Source organism: Oncorhynchus tshawytscha, linkage group LG16, assembly GCF_018296145.1.
Source record: "Oncorhynchus tshawytscha isolate Ot180627B linkage group LG16, Otsh_v2.0, whole genome shotgun sequence".
NCBI lineage: Eukaryota > Metazoa > Chordata > Actinopteri > Salmoniformes > Salmonidae > Oncorhynchus > Oncorhynchus tshawytscha.
The window spans coordinates 85,955,711-85,969,335 of NC_056444.1; the positions used below are offsets into that span (position 1 = coordinate 85,955,711).

Below are 13,625 nucleotides of genomic sequence, written 5' to 3' on the forward strand. Positions count from 1 at the left end.
GTATTGTGTGTGTGGGTGAGAAAAATGTCAATTTAACTCATTTTGAATTCAGAAGTTAGCAAAATGTGGACAGAAGTTAGCAAAATGTGGAATAAGTCAAGGGGTATGAATAATTTCTGAAGGCACTGTAAAAAAAAATTACATTCAAATGTTTTAAAAAATGGCAGGAAATTACATTTAAAACAGAAACACTCTCTCAGCTCAATGGAGAAATATGTATAATTACAGGAAATTAGCTTAAATATTCAAAATGTTCTTTACACTGACAAGATGGGGGCATCTAAAACATGTTCTCTAAAACCCAGCTGTGTGTCCCATTGCCACACCCTTTGCCACCTAAGCTCCCCTTTGATACAGGAAAAAACCCTGAATGCAGCCTGCAAGTTTAATTAATTAATAATGCATGTAATTGCACCGTGTACACCACGTGTATCCTGTGCATATGAAAAATTAGCTTGATTTGATTTCCAACAAAACAAACACAAAAAAAAAAAAAAAAAAAAAAAAAATTTTTTTTTTTTTTTTTAAATCGGCAGGAATTTGACCAATCACTCACCTATATCTAGTGTCCACAAATCCCCCAGTCGACAGCCGCTCATACCCCCATAGATGACCAGACGGGACTTGCTAGAGGTCTTCTCTGTGTAGACGACGGCGGTGTGGCTCTCTCTGGGCGGGGGCAACACCCCGTAGGTGATGGGGATGTCCCAGCCCACCACACTGGAGCCGGCACGCAGCTCCAACGTATACAGATCGTTCAGGTATCTGGGGTGGAGGAGGGAAACATAACGTTTAAGTCTTAATCTGTGCCTTATATTTAAATCACATTTTAATTTGTCACATGTGTGGAATACAACAGGAGGAGCTCAACCTATCCATGAAAATGCTTACAATCCCTTTACCAACAATGCAGAATAATTGTTTTAAGTAAGAAAATTGCACACACAAAAAATGTAAATGAACAAAATAACTAACCAAATTAAGGAAAAAAAAACAGCAAAATAACAAGGCTATATACATGGGGTACCAGTACCAAGTCAATGTGTGGGGGTACAGGTTAATTGAGGTAATATGTACATGATAGGGGTAAAGTGATTATGCATTGATAACGAACATCAAGTAGCAGCAGTTTAAATAAAAAAGAGGGGGGGGTCAAGGCAAATTGTCCGGGTAGCCATTTCATTAACTGTTTTGCAGTCTTATGGTTCGGAGGTAGAAGCTGTTAAGGTGCCGTCGGCAAACTTAATGGTGTTGGAGTCGTGCGTAGACACGCAGTCATGGGTGAACAGGGAAAACAGGGAGGGGACTAAGCACGCACCCGAGGGGCCCCCGTGTTAAGGATCAGTGAGGCCGATGTGTTGTTGCCTACCCTTACAACTTGGGGGCGGCCCGTCAGGAAGTCCAGGATCTAGTTGCAAAGGGAGGGTCCTTGGTTTAGTGATGAGCTCAGGGAGCACTATGGTGTTGAACGCTGAGCTGTAGTCAACGAAAAGCATCCTCGCGTAGGTATTCCTTTTGTCCATGTGGGAAAGGGCAGTGTGAAGTGCAATAGAGATTTCCTCATCTGTGGATCTGTTGGGGTGGTATGCGAATTGTAGTGGGTTGAGAGTTTCTGGGATGATGGTGTTGATGTGAACTATGACCAGCCTTTCAAAGCCCTTCATGGTTACAGACATGAGTGCTACGGGTCGGTAGTCATTTAGACAGGTTACCTTGGCGTTCTTGGGCACAGGGACCATGTTGGTCTGCTTGAAACATGTATTACAGACTCGGTCAGGGAGAGTTTGAAAATGTCAGTGATGACACTTGACAGTTGTTCAGTGCTCAGAGTAAGTGTCCGGGTAATCCGTCTTGCCCTGCGGCCTTGTGAATGTTGACCTGTTTAAAGGTCTTACTCACATCGGCTACGGAGAGCGTGATCACAGTCGTCCGGAAGAGCAGGTGGTCTCATGCATGGTTCAGTGTTGTTGCCTCAAAGAAAGCATAGAATGCATTCAGTTCGTCTGGAACGCTCGCAGCTGGGTTTCCCTTCGTAATCTGTAATAGTTTGCAAACCCTGTCACATCCAATGAGCGTTAGAGCCGGTGTAGTAGGATTCAATCTTCGTCCGGTATTGACTGTTTGATGGTTCATCAGAGGGCATAGCGAGATGTCTCAAAAGCATCCAGATTAGTGTCCCGCTCCTTGAAAGCTGCAGCTCTAGCCTTTAGCTCAGTGCGGATGTTGTCTGCAATTAGGGCTGGCCCCAATGACCTCGGTGGCTCCATATGGAGACTTATCTCCCTCACCAACTTTAAACATCTGCTATCTGAGCAGCTAACTGATCGCTGCAGCTGTACATAGTCTATCGGTAAATAGCAATTAATATAATTAATAAAAATGTGTGACGCTACAGAGGCGCCTTCGGAGGCATGCAGAGAGAGGTCAAATGAAGCTCGTTACCCCATCGTCATGCGCCTCCCTCTGTATAGCTTTGATTGGCTTTGATTGCAGGTGGGGGGGGGGTGATACATTCTGTATAAACAAACTCACTCCCTTGACAACAGCTCTACACTGCTGTGTATTATGACTTCTGCAGTATCACCGTAATAGCTGCATGGCAGACGTCGAATTGAACATCCTCTCTATAAGAATGTGCTCTCCGCTCTCCTGCCAATTTGTGCACATTCATTGTTTCATAACGCCACCGTGGCATGAATTCCCCACTATATATATCACCAGTAGTATATTTAGCATTAACTCCTATAATTTCTAATCTACGATGTTTGTTTGGTTACAGTCATTTCAATATATGATTATTACATTTTACCGTTGTCAATGTCAGAGTGGACACGTTGTTTGCAGAGAGCACGACATTACACAACACGTGTGAGAAACGAGTTGTGTCTCATTTCATTTCCGAGGTTTTTAAATGTAATTTAGTCATTGTCATTTGTTTGGGAGTGCTCCTGTCAATGTTGATTGAGGACGCTGATTACGCTCAGAAGTAGGCCTATAGGCTTCCTGCCCTGCGCACAAATGTAGGCATAATAATGCTGCATTTGTGGCTCCAATAGTATTTATGATTGGTTTAACGCACCACAACTAATGATCTGGGGCGGCAGGGTAGCCTAGTGATTAGAGTGTTGGACTAGTAATTGAAAGGTTGCAAGTTCAAATCCCCGAGCTGACAAGGTACAAATCTGTCGTTCTGCCCCTGAACAGGCAGTTAACCCACTGTTCCTAGGCCGTCATTGAAAATAAGAATTTGTTAAAATAGTAGTACAACTAATGATCTGTGGAGCATCTCAAAGTCATATTTTCTTCACCTCAAAACAGCAGGAAAACAAAGTGTGTTTACACATCCATTGAGAATGACTATTCCTTAATATATTTGTAAAAAAATCTTCCCAGCTCTCTCCCTTTGCGATAACCACTCTGCGACGTGAAAAGGGAATGTGTCTATACTGCACTCAATACCATCTACTGCATCTTTATGTAATACATGTATCACTAGCCACTTTAACTATGCCACTTGGTTTACATACTTATCTCATATGTATATACTGTACTCGATATCATCTACTGTATCTTGCCTATGCTGCTCTGTACCATCACTCATTCATATATCCTTATGTACATATTCTTTATCCCCTTACACTGTGTATAAGACAGTAGTTTTGGAATTGTTAGCTAGATTACTTGTTGGTTATTACTGCATTGTCGGAACTAGAAGCACAAGCATTTCGCTACACTCGCATTAACATCTGCTAACCATGTGTATGTGACAAATACAATTTGATTTGATTTGGATTTGATGTCACGCACTGATCTAGTAGAAAACATTATAAAAATAGGCCAACCTGATTACTTCTTATCGGGGCTCGACTTGGACTGAAATAGGTGCTGGTACTGTTTATATTTAGGTACATCAGGCCGGACCCAAGATAAATAGTTGAACCGTTTCAAGTTCGTTGCAGACAGGCCATGCGTAGCCAATGTGATTTATAGGATATTTACTTTGATCAGTGTATTTTCTACCTGCAGGCTACAATGTTAATATTTGTTGGCTTTATGTAGGCGATTTTTACATAGTTGGCAATAGAAGTTACATTTTTAGGTTTGTATCATTTCCATTTTAATAGACTTTTGCTTAACCACATGACAATGAGTTTAAGACATTATTATAAATTAAATGAAACCGTTCCACAAAAATGTGCATATGAAAACCATAACTGACAAACAGATCAGTTGTAATTGTAAGAAATTGGCATTAAACATCAGAAAGGTTGCCAGCTCTTTATAGAGCCCATTACTGGCAACTTCTGGAGAATCTGTGAAAGCCAGCAGGAAGGGGAGGGTCAGATTACGTTTTTTTTCTTCTCTCTCTCTCTCTGGATATCTAGATCTTGGGCTCACTCGAGTCATTTGGGTCTTATTTAATCAAACCGCATAAAGCATCAGACAAGATCAATGCGTATAGTTGATTTGATTAAAACGCATAAGTCTATATGGAAAAATACACGTTTAAAATGTTCAACCAAATTGTAATTAAGAACTGACTTTTGGTCGACCAAGATTTTTTTTAAAACAACAACTTCCTTCACTACCTGTAATCCATGGCCTCTGGTTTGGATATGTATGAACGGTCAATGTGGGGACAACATTGGCGATGCACTTGTTGATGAAGCCGATGTGGTATGTTCCTCAATGCCATGGGATGAACCCCGGAATATATTCCAGTCTGTGCTAACAAAACAGTCGTGTAGCACATCAGACCACTTTGGCATTTAGTGAGTCGCTGGTATTTTTATTTTACCTTTATTTAACTAGGCAAGTCAGTTAAGAACAAATTCTTATTTTCAATGACGGCCTAGGAACAGTGGGTTAACTGTTATGTTCAAGGGCAGAACAATAGATTTGTACCTTGTCAGCTCGGGGATCCGAACTTGAACCTTCTGGTTACTAGTCCAACTCTCTAACCACTAGGCTACCCTGCCGCCCCAAATACTTCCAGCTTGAGTATTTGCCTGTAAGCCAGAATCAGGAGGATAGAATTATGGTCAGATTTTCCAAATGAAGGGTGAGGTAGAGCTTTGTGTGCATCTCTGTGTGTTGTAAAGGAGTTTTTTTTCTTCTCTCCCCCTCTGATTGCACATGTAACAAGCTTGTAGAAATGGGGAAAACACATTTAAGTTTTCCTGCATTAAAGTCCCCAGACACTTCCGGGTGAGCATCCTCTTGTTTGCTTATGTCCTTATACTGCTTGTTGAATGCGGTCTCCGATCCTGCATCGGTTTGTGGTGGTAAATAGACAGCTATGAAAAAAAAACATTGATGAAAACTCTTGGTAAATAAATAGTCTACAGGTTATGAGTTACTATACCTCAGGTGAGCAAACCTTAAGAGACTCCCTTAATATTAGAGATGGCACACCAGCCCTTGTTGACAGATAGACACAGATCACCCAGCCCTTCGTCTTACCAGAGATTGCGGTTGTCTTGCTGATGCACAGATAACCCAGCCAACTATATATTATCCATGTCCTTGTTCAGCCACGACTCGGGGAAAGAGATTACAATTTTTAAATGCCCCGTTGGTAGAATAGTCTCGAACGGAGCTCATTAAGTTTATCCTCCAGTAATTGTATGTTTTGCCAGCAGATTATGCACTTGCCGACGAACTCACCAAACACCCGGTTCTGCAGTATCGGAGTATCCTTTTCATGCAAATTATGGCGATTTAGGAGAGGACAGGGAGGGGCCGTACATCTTCCGTCTCCGATTGAATAAATAAATAAAAAATCTTCATCCAATCCGAGGCGAGTAATCACTCTTCTGATGTCCAGAAGCTATTTTTCGGTCATAAGAGACAGAAATATTAAAATTCTGAAATAACACATATTGCATCATGTGGTAACCCCCCAAAAATTGTGAAACGGATCAAAAATCACTCTTGGAAATTCTCTCAACCAGCTTCATGAGGTAGTCACCTGGAATGCCTTTCAATTGACAGGTGTGCCTTGTTAAAAATTCATTCCAAATGTATTTCCTCAATTTTGTTGTGACAATGTAGGGGTGGTACACTGAAGAAATCCGTATTTGGTAAGAGACTGAGCCCATATTATGGAAAGAGAAATGACAATCTGTCATTACTTTAAGGCATGAAGTTCAGTCAATGTAAAGAATTTAAGGTTTCTTCAAGTGCAGTTGCAAAAACCCATCAAGCGATTAAACTCTCATGAGGACCACCACTACTAAAAGACACCAATCAGAAGAAGAGACTTGCTTGGGCCAAGAAACATGAGCACTGGTGGAAATCTGTCCTTTGGTCTGATGAGTCCAAATTTGAGTTTTTTGGTTCCAACCGCGTAAGTCTTTGTGAGACGCAGAGTAGGTGAACAGATGATCTTTGCATGTGTGGTTCCCCCCATGAAGCATGGAGGAGGAGGTGTGATGGTGCTTTGCTGATGACACCGATTGATTTAGAATTTAAGGCACACTTAACCAGCATGGCTACCGTAGCATTCTGCATCGATATGCCATCCCATTTGGTTTGAATCTTAGTGGGACTATTAATTGTTTTCCAACAGGACAATGACCCAACACACCTCCAGGCTGTGTAAGGACTATTTGACCAAGAAGGAGAGTGATGGAGTGCTGCATCAGATGACCTGGCCTCCACAATCACCTGACCTCAAACCGATTGAAACGGTTTGGGATGTGTTGAACCACAGAGTGAAGGAAAAGCAGCAAACAAGTGCTCAGTATATATGTGGAAACTCTTTCAAGAATGTTGGAAAAGCATTCCAGATTAAGCTGGTTGAGAGAATGCCAAGCGTGTGCAAAACTGTCATCAGGGCAAAGGGTGGCTACTTTGAAGAATCTAAAATAGATTATTTTTTAAACACTTTAGGTTACTACATAATTCCATGTGTTAATTCATAGTTTTGATGTCATCACTATTATTCTACAATGTAGATAATAGTAAAATAAAGAAAAAATCTTGAAAGAATAGGTGTCCAAACGTATGATTGGTACTGTAAGTACTCAGATCTTTTGCTATGAGACTCAAAATTGAACTCGGGTGCTTCCTGTTTCCATTGATCGTCCTTGAGAAGTTTCTACAATTTGAACGGAGTTCACCTGTGGTAAATTGAATTGATTGGACATGATTTGGAAAGGCACACACCTGTCTATATAAGGTCTCACAGTTGACAGTGCATGTCAGAGCAAAAACCAAGCCATGAGGTCGAAGGAATTGTCCGTAGAGCTCCGGGACAGGATTGTGTCGAGGTACAGATCTGGGGACGGGTAGCAAAACATTTCTGCAGCATTGAAGGTCCCCAAGAACACAGCGACCTCCACCAATCTTAAATGGAAAAAGTTTGGAAGCACCAAGATACTTCCAAGAGCTGGCCACGCGGCCAAACTGAGCAATCAGTGGAGAAGGGCCTTGGTCAGGGAGGTGACCAAGAACCCAATGGTCACATTGACAGAGCTCTAGAGTTCCTCTGTGGAGATGGGAGAACCTTCCAGAAAGACAACCATCTCTGCAGCACTCAACCAAGCAGGCCTTTATGGTACAGTTAACAGACGAAAGCCACCACTCAGTTTGCCAAAAAGACACCGAAAGGACTCTCAGACCATGATTAACAAGATTCTCTGATCTGATGAAACCAAGATAGAACTCTTTGGCCTGAATGCCAAGCAACACGTCTGGAGGAAACCTGGCACCATCCCTACGGTGAAGCATGGTTGTGGTGGCAGCATCATCATGCTGTGGGGATGTTTTTCAGAGGCAGGGACTGGGAGACTAGTCAGGATCAAGGCAAATATTGAATGGAGCAAAGTACAGCGAGATCCTTGATGAAAACCTGCTCCAGAGCACTCAGGACCTCAGACTGGGGCAAAGGTTCACCTTCCAACAGGACAATGACCCTAAGCACACAGCCAAGACAACGCAGGAGTGGCTTCAGGAAAAGTCTCAATGTCCTTGAATGGGAGAAACTACACAAATACAGGTGTGCCAAGCTTGTAGTGTCATATCCAAGAAGGCCCGAGGCTGTAATCGCTACCGAAGGTGCTTCAACAAAGTACTGAGTAAAGGGTGTGAATACTCAAACATTTCTAAAAACCCTGTTTTTACTTTGTCATTTTGGAGTATTGTGTGTAGATTGAAGAGAGGGGAGGAAACAATTTAATACATTTTAGAAAAAGGGCTGTTCAGTAACAAAATGTGGAAAAAGTTGAGGGGCCTGAACACTCTCCAAATGCACTGTGGGCTACACAGGGGGGGGGTGTGGTTCCTGGTGGATAATATATACCTGGGGATGTTGTTCTTGGGGTCCTCACTGTCGTTAGCCAGTCCTCCGAACAGGAAGCATTTGTTCCCTACCAGGGAGAAGCTGTGTCCCAGGCGGGGACAGGGAGGAGGGCCGTTCTTAGGAGACTTGGGCTTCAGACGTTTCCACTCCCAGCGACTGGCCTGAGGAGAGATCAGCAGCAGTCAACGACAACATGAATGCAGTGACTCACTAACAAGCTCAGTTGTGCCTACAGAGCTAAGATCTCTAATTAGGCTATACCCATTCAAGCACATCTTACGCAAAACATAGAAATGACAAGGAATGTGTGTTAACTATGGTTTAAAATGGAGGATGGAAATTAGTATACAGGTATTTGTGCAGACTATTTAGTGTTTAGTTTACACCCCAAATCCCACTAAATAACTATCAGAGCTTAATTCTGTGGGCTGAACACGTACCTGCAGTTCATACAGATCGTTGCTGTATTTGCCATACTCCACCATCCCCCCGAACACCAGCAGCCTGGTGCCGTCACACACGAACCCATACGCAGCACAGCCAGGCGGGATGTCGCCACGGACAGCAGGAATGAACCACTGATTGGTGGCTGAAACACATTGAATTTATGGATTATAAAACCCTGTAACTGAAGTTACTGTAGTAATAACCAGTGCTTGACTTGGGTAGGCCGGCTAATCAAATCTACTTAGTGTTGCACGGTATCGGGCGGCAGGGTAGCCTAGTGGTTAGAGCTTTGGACTAGTAACCGGAAGGTTGCAAGTTCAAATCCCCCCCCCCCAAATTGTTCAGGTCCTACTGATCTAAAGAACCCGCTGGCTCCTGTTATAAAATGTTTATTAAACTCAGCTGTTTTTATAAATTCTGTTGAATCTAAGCAACGGTCACTAGTCTCTTGTTTGTGCTGGTCCAATAATGTCTACTTCACTTTCATGCTCATGTCATGTGTGACAGCTGTAAATATGCTAGTGCATGCCCTACAGCCATCACTCACCTGCTTCTCTCCCTCTGCATCATTATGCATGTTTATTCATTCCTCCATCCAAAACACTGGTAGGCCTTTCCAATACTGGATGAGCAAGTGTGAATATCAGTGACAGGTTGTGTAGCGCATGCGCATAATGTTTAGAAAACAGGAATCGGGGACGGGTCAAACAGGACGCTGGGCCACTGAATTTTCACTGTGGTAACCTGATACTTGGTCCAGTATCTTATTAGTAAAAATGTTGGTATCGTGACAACACTATTCTACTTCTTGAGTACTGTACCTTATAGAATATTAGCTCAAAAGCATTGCAGAGTTCTTGCACCTAAATATAAATAGTACCAGCACAGCACCTATTTCAGTCCAAATCGATCACTTGGCAATAACCTGCTTTAACTAACGACTGTCAAAAGGCCACAGCCTGTTAGTCTATTTCATGAATTGAAATGACTGGAATTCTATCAAATATGCCCATATGTAAAGTAATTCCTGATACTGCACCACTGGCAGACCATAGAAATGCGTTGTTTACATTGTTGTGTTGCACACCCGTTGAAATGCCCATTACTGTGGATTTTCACAAATGCATGCTTATTAAAAATGCATTACATAGATTAAATCGTCAGTTTATATTTTCTATTTATTGTGCAGTTACAGAGGTTTTGTTGATGATATGACGTGTTTGTTTTAATTTAACCCGCCATTTCTCTTTGCAGTTTCCCTCCAATCTCCACTGGGCGACTTCGGTTTTGCCAAAGGCTTCGCAGCTCAACTGGGTACCATTAGCCATATAACTAGCGAGCTAGCTTCTGGTCCCATTACAATCCACGGCACGTGAACACTGGCGCATGATTGCCTTTTTGCATCAATCTATGAGCAAAACAGGAGTCAAATCAAACACTTTAAACCACCTACTTACTCACTGTCACAACCAGAGGGTCATTGGTAATTGACTATGTTGAACGACCATTGCCTAAGAGGATAAAAGCAATAACTACTTGTTGAAAATATTTGTGCTAGTTAGCGCTACAGCCCATGAAATGGCTAACTAGCACAAATTAGCCGATGGGCAAGTTCGTATCCAATTGCTAAAAAGAAAAAATGTTAGCTAGGTAGCATAGCAAATAATTTATGAACAATACCGAATGTATACACAAAGCATCATCTTACCTGTGTTATATACATGCAGTTCATCCACAATTCCTTCATTGCCACCCCCGAAAACGACCATTAATTCTTTAATTGCAACTGCACGATGTCCGTGTCGGGGCCGAGGGACAGGGCCGGACCAACCCAACACCCGCTTCCACCGTGGCTGCAGAACTGAGCCAGAGGTCCCAGATGTCATGGTGCCGGTAGATTCAGTTTCTCTTTGAGAAGGAAGTTAGAAGAAAAAGAATAGAAAGAAAAAAAAAAATGTCCAACTTGAAAAGCTTTCCAATATAGCTAAAATGTCTAAAGGTATAATAATGCTAAGCTAACGAGTTAGCTAGCATCCGTTAAGGACTAGCCAGCTAACGTTAACTGACAACAAGCTAACAGTAGCTGGCTAAGGTAACGTTTAAACGTTAAACAGGATTTATTATTTTTAAAACCTCGCCTCCTACTAAAATACTGCACTCAAACACAAAATATAGTATCGAAATTTTGTATACGTTGTTCCCAGTTCAAGACCACTTGTATATAATTGTAGAAAATATAAATATGTCCAGGTTGTGGTTGCTAGCTCGCAAGTTTATTTAGCCAAGAAGAAGCACAAAAAAACCCATCTATGGGAGCCGCCATTTTAGCAAACAAGACGCCGAGAAGAAAATTATGAAACGTAGATCCGGAAACAACATGAAAATGTCCAGCCATCAAAATTGTGGAATTCTTGACACAAAATTATTATTATTTTTGTTGTTGTTTTACTAATCTCTTCAAAAAAATTGACGCTTTCATTTTCTGTGTTGAGTTACATTTCCAAGGAAGCATAAGCGGTGCGATTCGATGGGTGCCGCCATCTTGTAGCTAACAAAACTAAACAAACCATCCAGAAAACAGCCTGACTAATAATACAAATATTAATTCAGCTGGCTCCTGAACCTGGTTTGCTAGTTTAATCGTTTCAGATACCTTTAGAGTAATACGTACCCAATACCGATTATAATGTGCAAGACACATTATGATTGAACATTATTATCCCGGGAGAAATACTATTGCAGTTGAATTTTCATGCTTCTTCATGAGCAGAAATTATTTCTCAACTTGTTTCAATCTGTAAACCTTCAAGTGTCATAAGTAATTGTAATTTTACAGCCAATGTTTATTGGTGTTTAGTTTTGTTGCACTGTGATGGTAACAAGCTAGCTTTCCAGACCAAAAAAAAAAAAAAGTCATGCCTTTCTGTTCTGGGTGTCGCCATTTTGACAATTAAAAAGCTACAGCAGTGAAAAAGCTACACTAGTAGCTTGGTGAAGCATCTTTGCTAGTGAGCTAGCTAACGTTAGCGGATGCTGCAAATGAACATTAAAAATAACGTTACTGACAGATTATACAAGACATTCCAATACAAACCAGATAGCTACATTGCTAAGCTAAATAGCAAATAAGCTAACAGCTAATTTCTTAGCTTGCTAAAATGTTAGCTTTCATCTTGGAGGCTACAGCTAACGTTAGCTTGCTAATATCCTTCTTGACCAATTAAAAACAGAAGTTGGTTATAAAATGAAGAACAACCTTAATAAATCCTAACATGATAGAATCATTTAACGAAATTAAGTTTTACTTCTTTATTAAACGTATCTTTCATTGATGCATTCATAGCAATAAGTTTTTTTTTTTTGTATTAGCCTTGCTAGCAAGCTAGCTAGCTTCCCTCAAGAAAAATGGCGGAGATAACGTTAGCCGTCACAATAAAACGCGAAAAAAGTTAGTCGCGTTATCGTTAGCACATTATACTTACTCGTAAGTTGTAACTTTAATCAAAAAAAAAAGTCTCGAGAGCGGGACTCAATTTAATAATTTGAACCCGGGATAATTCTAAATAAAAATGAGAAAAAGCTACATGTTCTCATGCCGCCCAGGAAGCCGCCATTTTCTCATCCGCCTCAAACACCACTTTCCATAAACCGACAGTGGAGAGATGTCGAGCACGGTGTGGCCACTGTCACAAATTCTCACTGATTACCTGCTACAGAATGGTTGGTGGTCAACATCTAAATGTAAAAATTATATATATATATATATATTGCTCATTCAAAGACAAGGTTGATAAGACCACTGAACCTGGAGAAACGATTGTCATTCTGGCAAACTGCATGCTACTGTAGAGTAGGCTATGTAGCCATATTATTGTGTGAAGAAAAAAAAATACAACGCAACTGTGACACAGCCATCATCCCACTGCTGACACCAATGCAGCAAATTGAGGGAAAATATTAATACAGCTGGCTCCCACGACAACAGGTGGCAAAGGTTGACATGACACTACATTGCATGAGCCAAGTGTCACTCAGACTTATATCATTAGGTGACTACTGCCCTAGTTTGATAGTAAAAATAAATGTGCCTATTGTGCCCGAGGACCCTAGGACAGTTGAAGGCCTGTTCCCCAAACATGATCAAGTACATTGTGGGCCATGTTTTAAAACAAAGTATAACAATTGAATTACTCTTGATAACAAAATCATGACATCAGACAAATAATTCACATTAATAGCTAAATAACTCTACTTTGTTAATTCGAGCAGTGAGTTGCAATCTACTGCAAAGATAGTCTGCAGAGTTCTGTCCTACTATCCAGGTCTGTACCCAAACAATTTGAACTTCTACTTTTAAAAATCCACCTCTCTAAAAACAAGTCTCTCACCGTTGCCGCCTGCTATAGACCACCCTCTGCCCCCAGCTGTGCTCTGGACACCATATGTGAACTGATTGGCCCCCATCTATCTTCAGAGCTCGTGCTGCTAGGCGACCTAAACTGAAACATGCTTAACACCCCAGCCATCCTACAATCTAAGCTTGATGCCCTCAATCTCACACAAATTATCAATGAACCTACCAGGTACCACCCCAAAGCCGTAAACACGGGCACCCTCATAGATATCATCCTAACCAACTTGCCCTCTAAATACACCTCTGTTGTTTTCAACCAAGATCTCAGCGATCACTGCCTCCTTGCCTGCATCCGTAATGGGTCAGCGGTCAAATGACCTCCACTCATCACTGTCAAACGCTCCCTGAAACACTTCAGCGAGCAGGCCTTTCTAATCGACCTGGCCCGGGTATCCTGGAAGGATATTGACCTCATCCCGTCAGCAGAGGATGTCTGATGGGGTCTTCCTCACCATCTTA

The 13,625-nt window shown here is 41.6% G+C and overlaps 1 protein-coding gene across 1 annotated transcript in view; it reads right to left on the reverse strand.

Moving 5' to 3' along the window:
- hcfc1b (host cell factor C1b) overlaps positions 1–12,437 on the reverse strand; it is a 68,735-nt gene extending 56,298 nt beyond the window's left edge. Inside the window, 5 exon segments of the mRNA XM_042299823.1 lie at positions 557–765; positions 8,306–8,466; positions 8,746–8,894; positions 10,461–10,660; positions 12,235–12,437. Coding sequence (XP_042155757.1) covers positions 557–765; positions 8,306–8,466; positions 8,746–8,894; positions 10,461–10,638 — 697 coding nt within the window. The 5' untranslated portion in view covers positions 10,639–10,660; positions 12,235–12,437.
- Between the last annotated feature and the right edge of the window lie 1,188 nt (positions 12,438–13,625).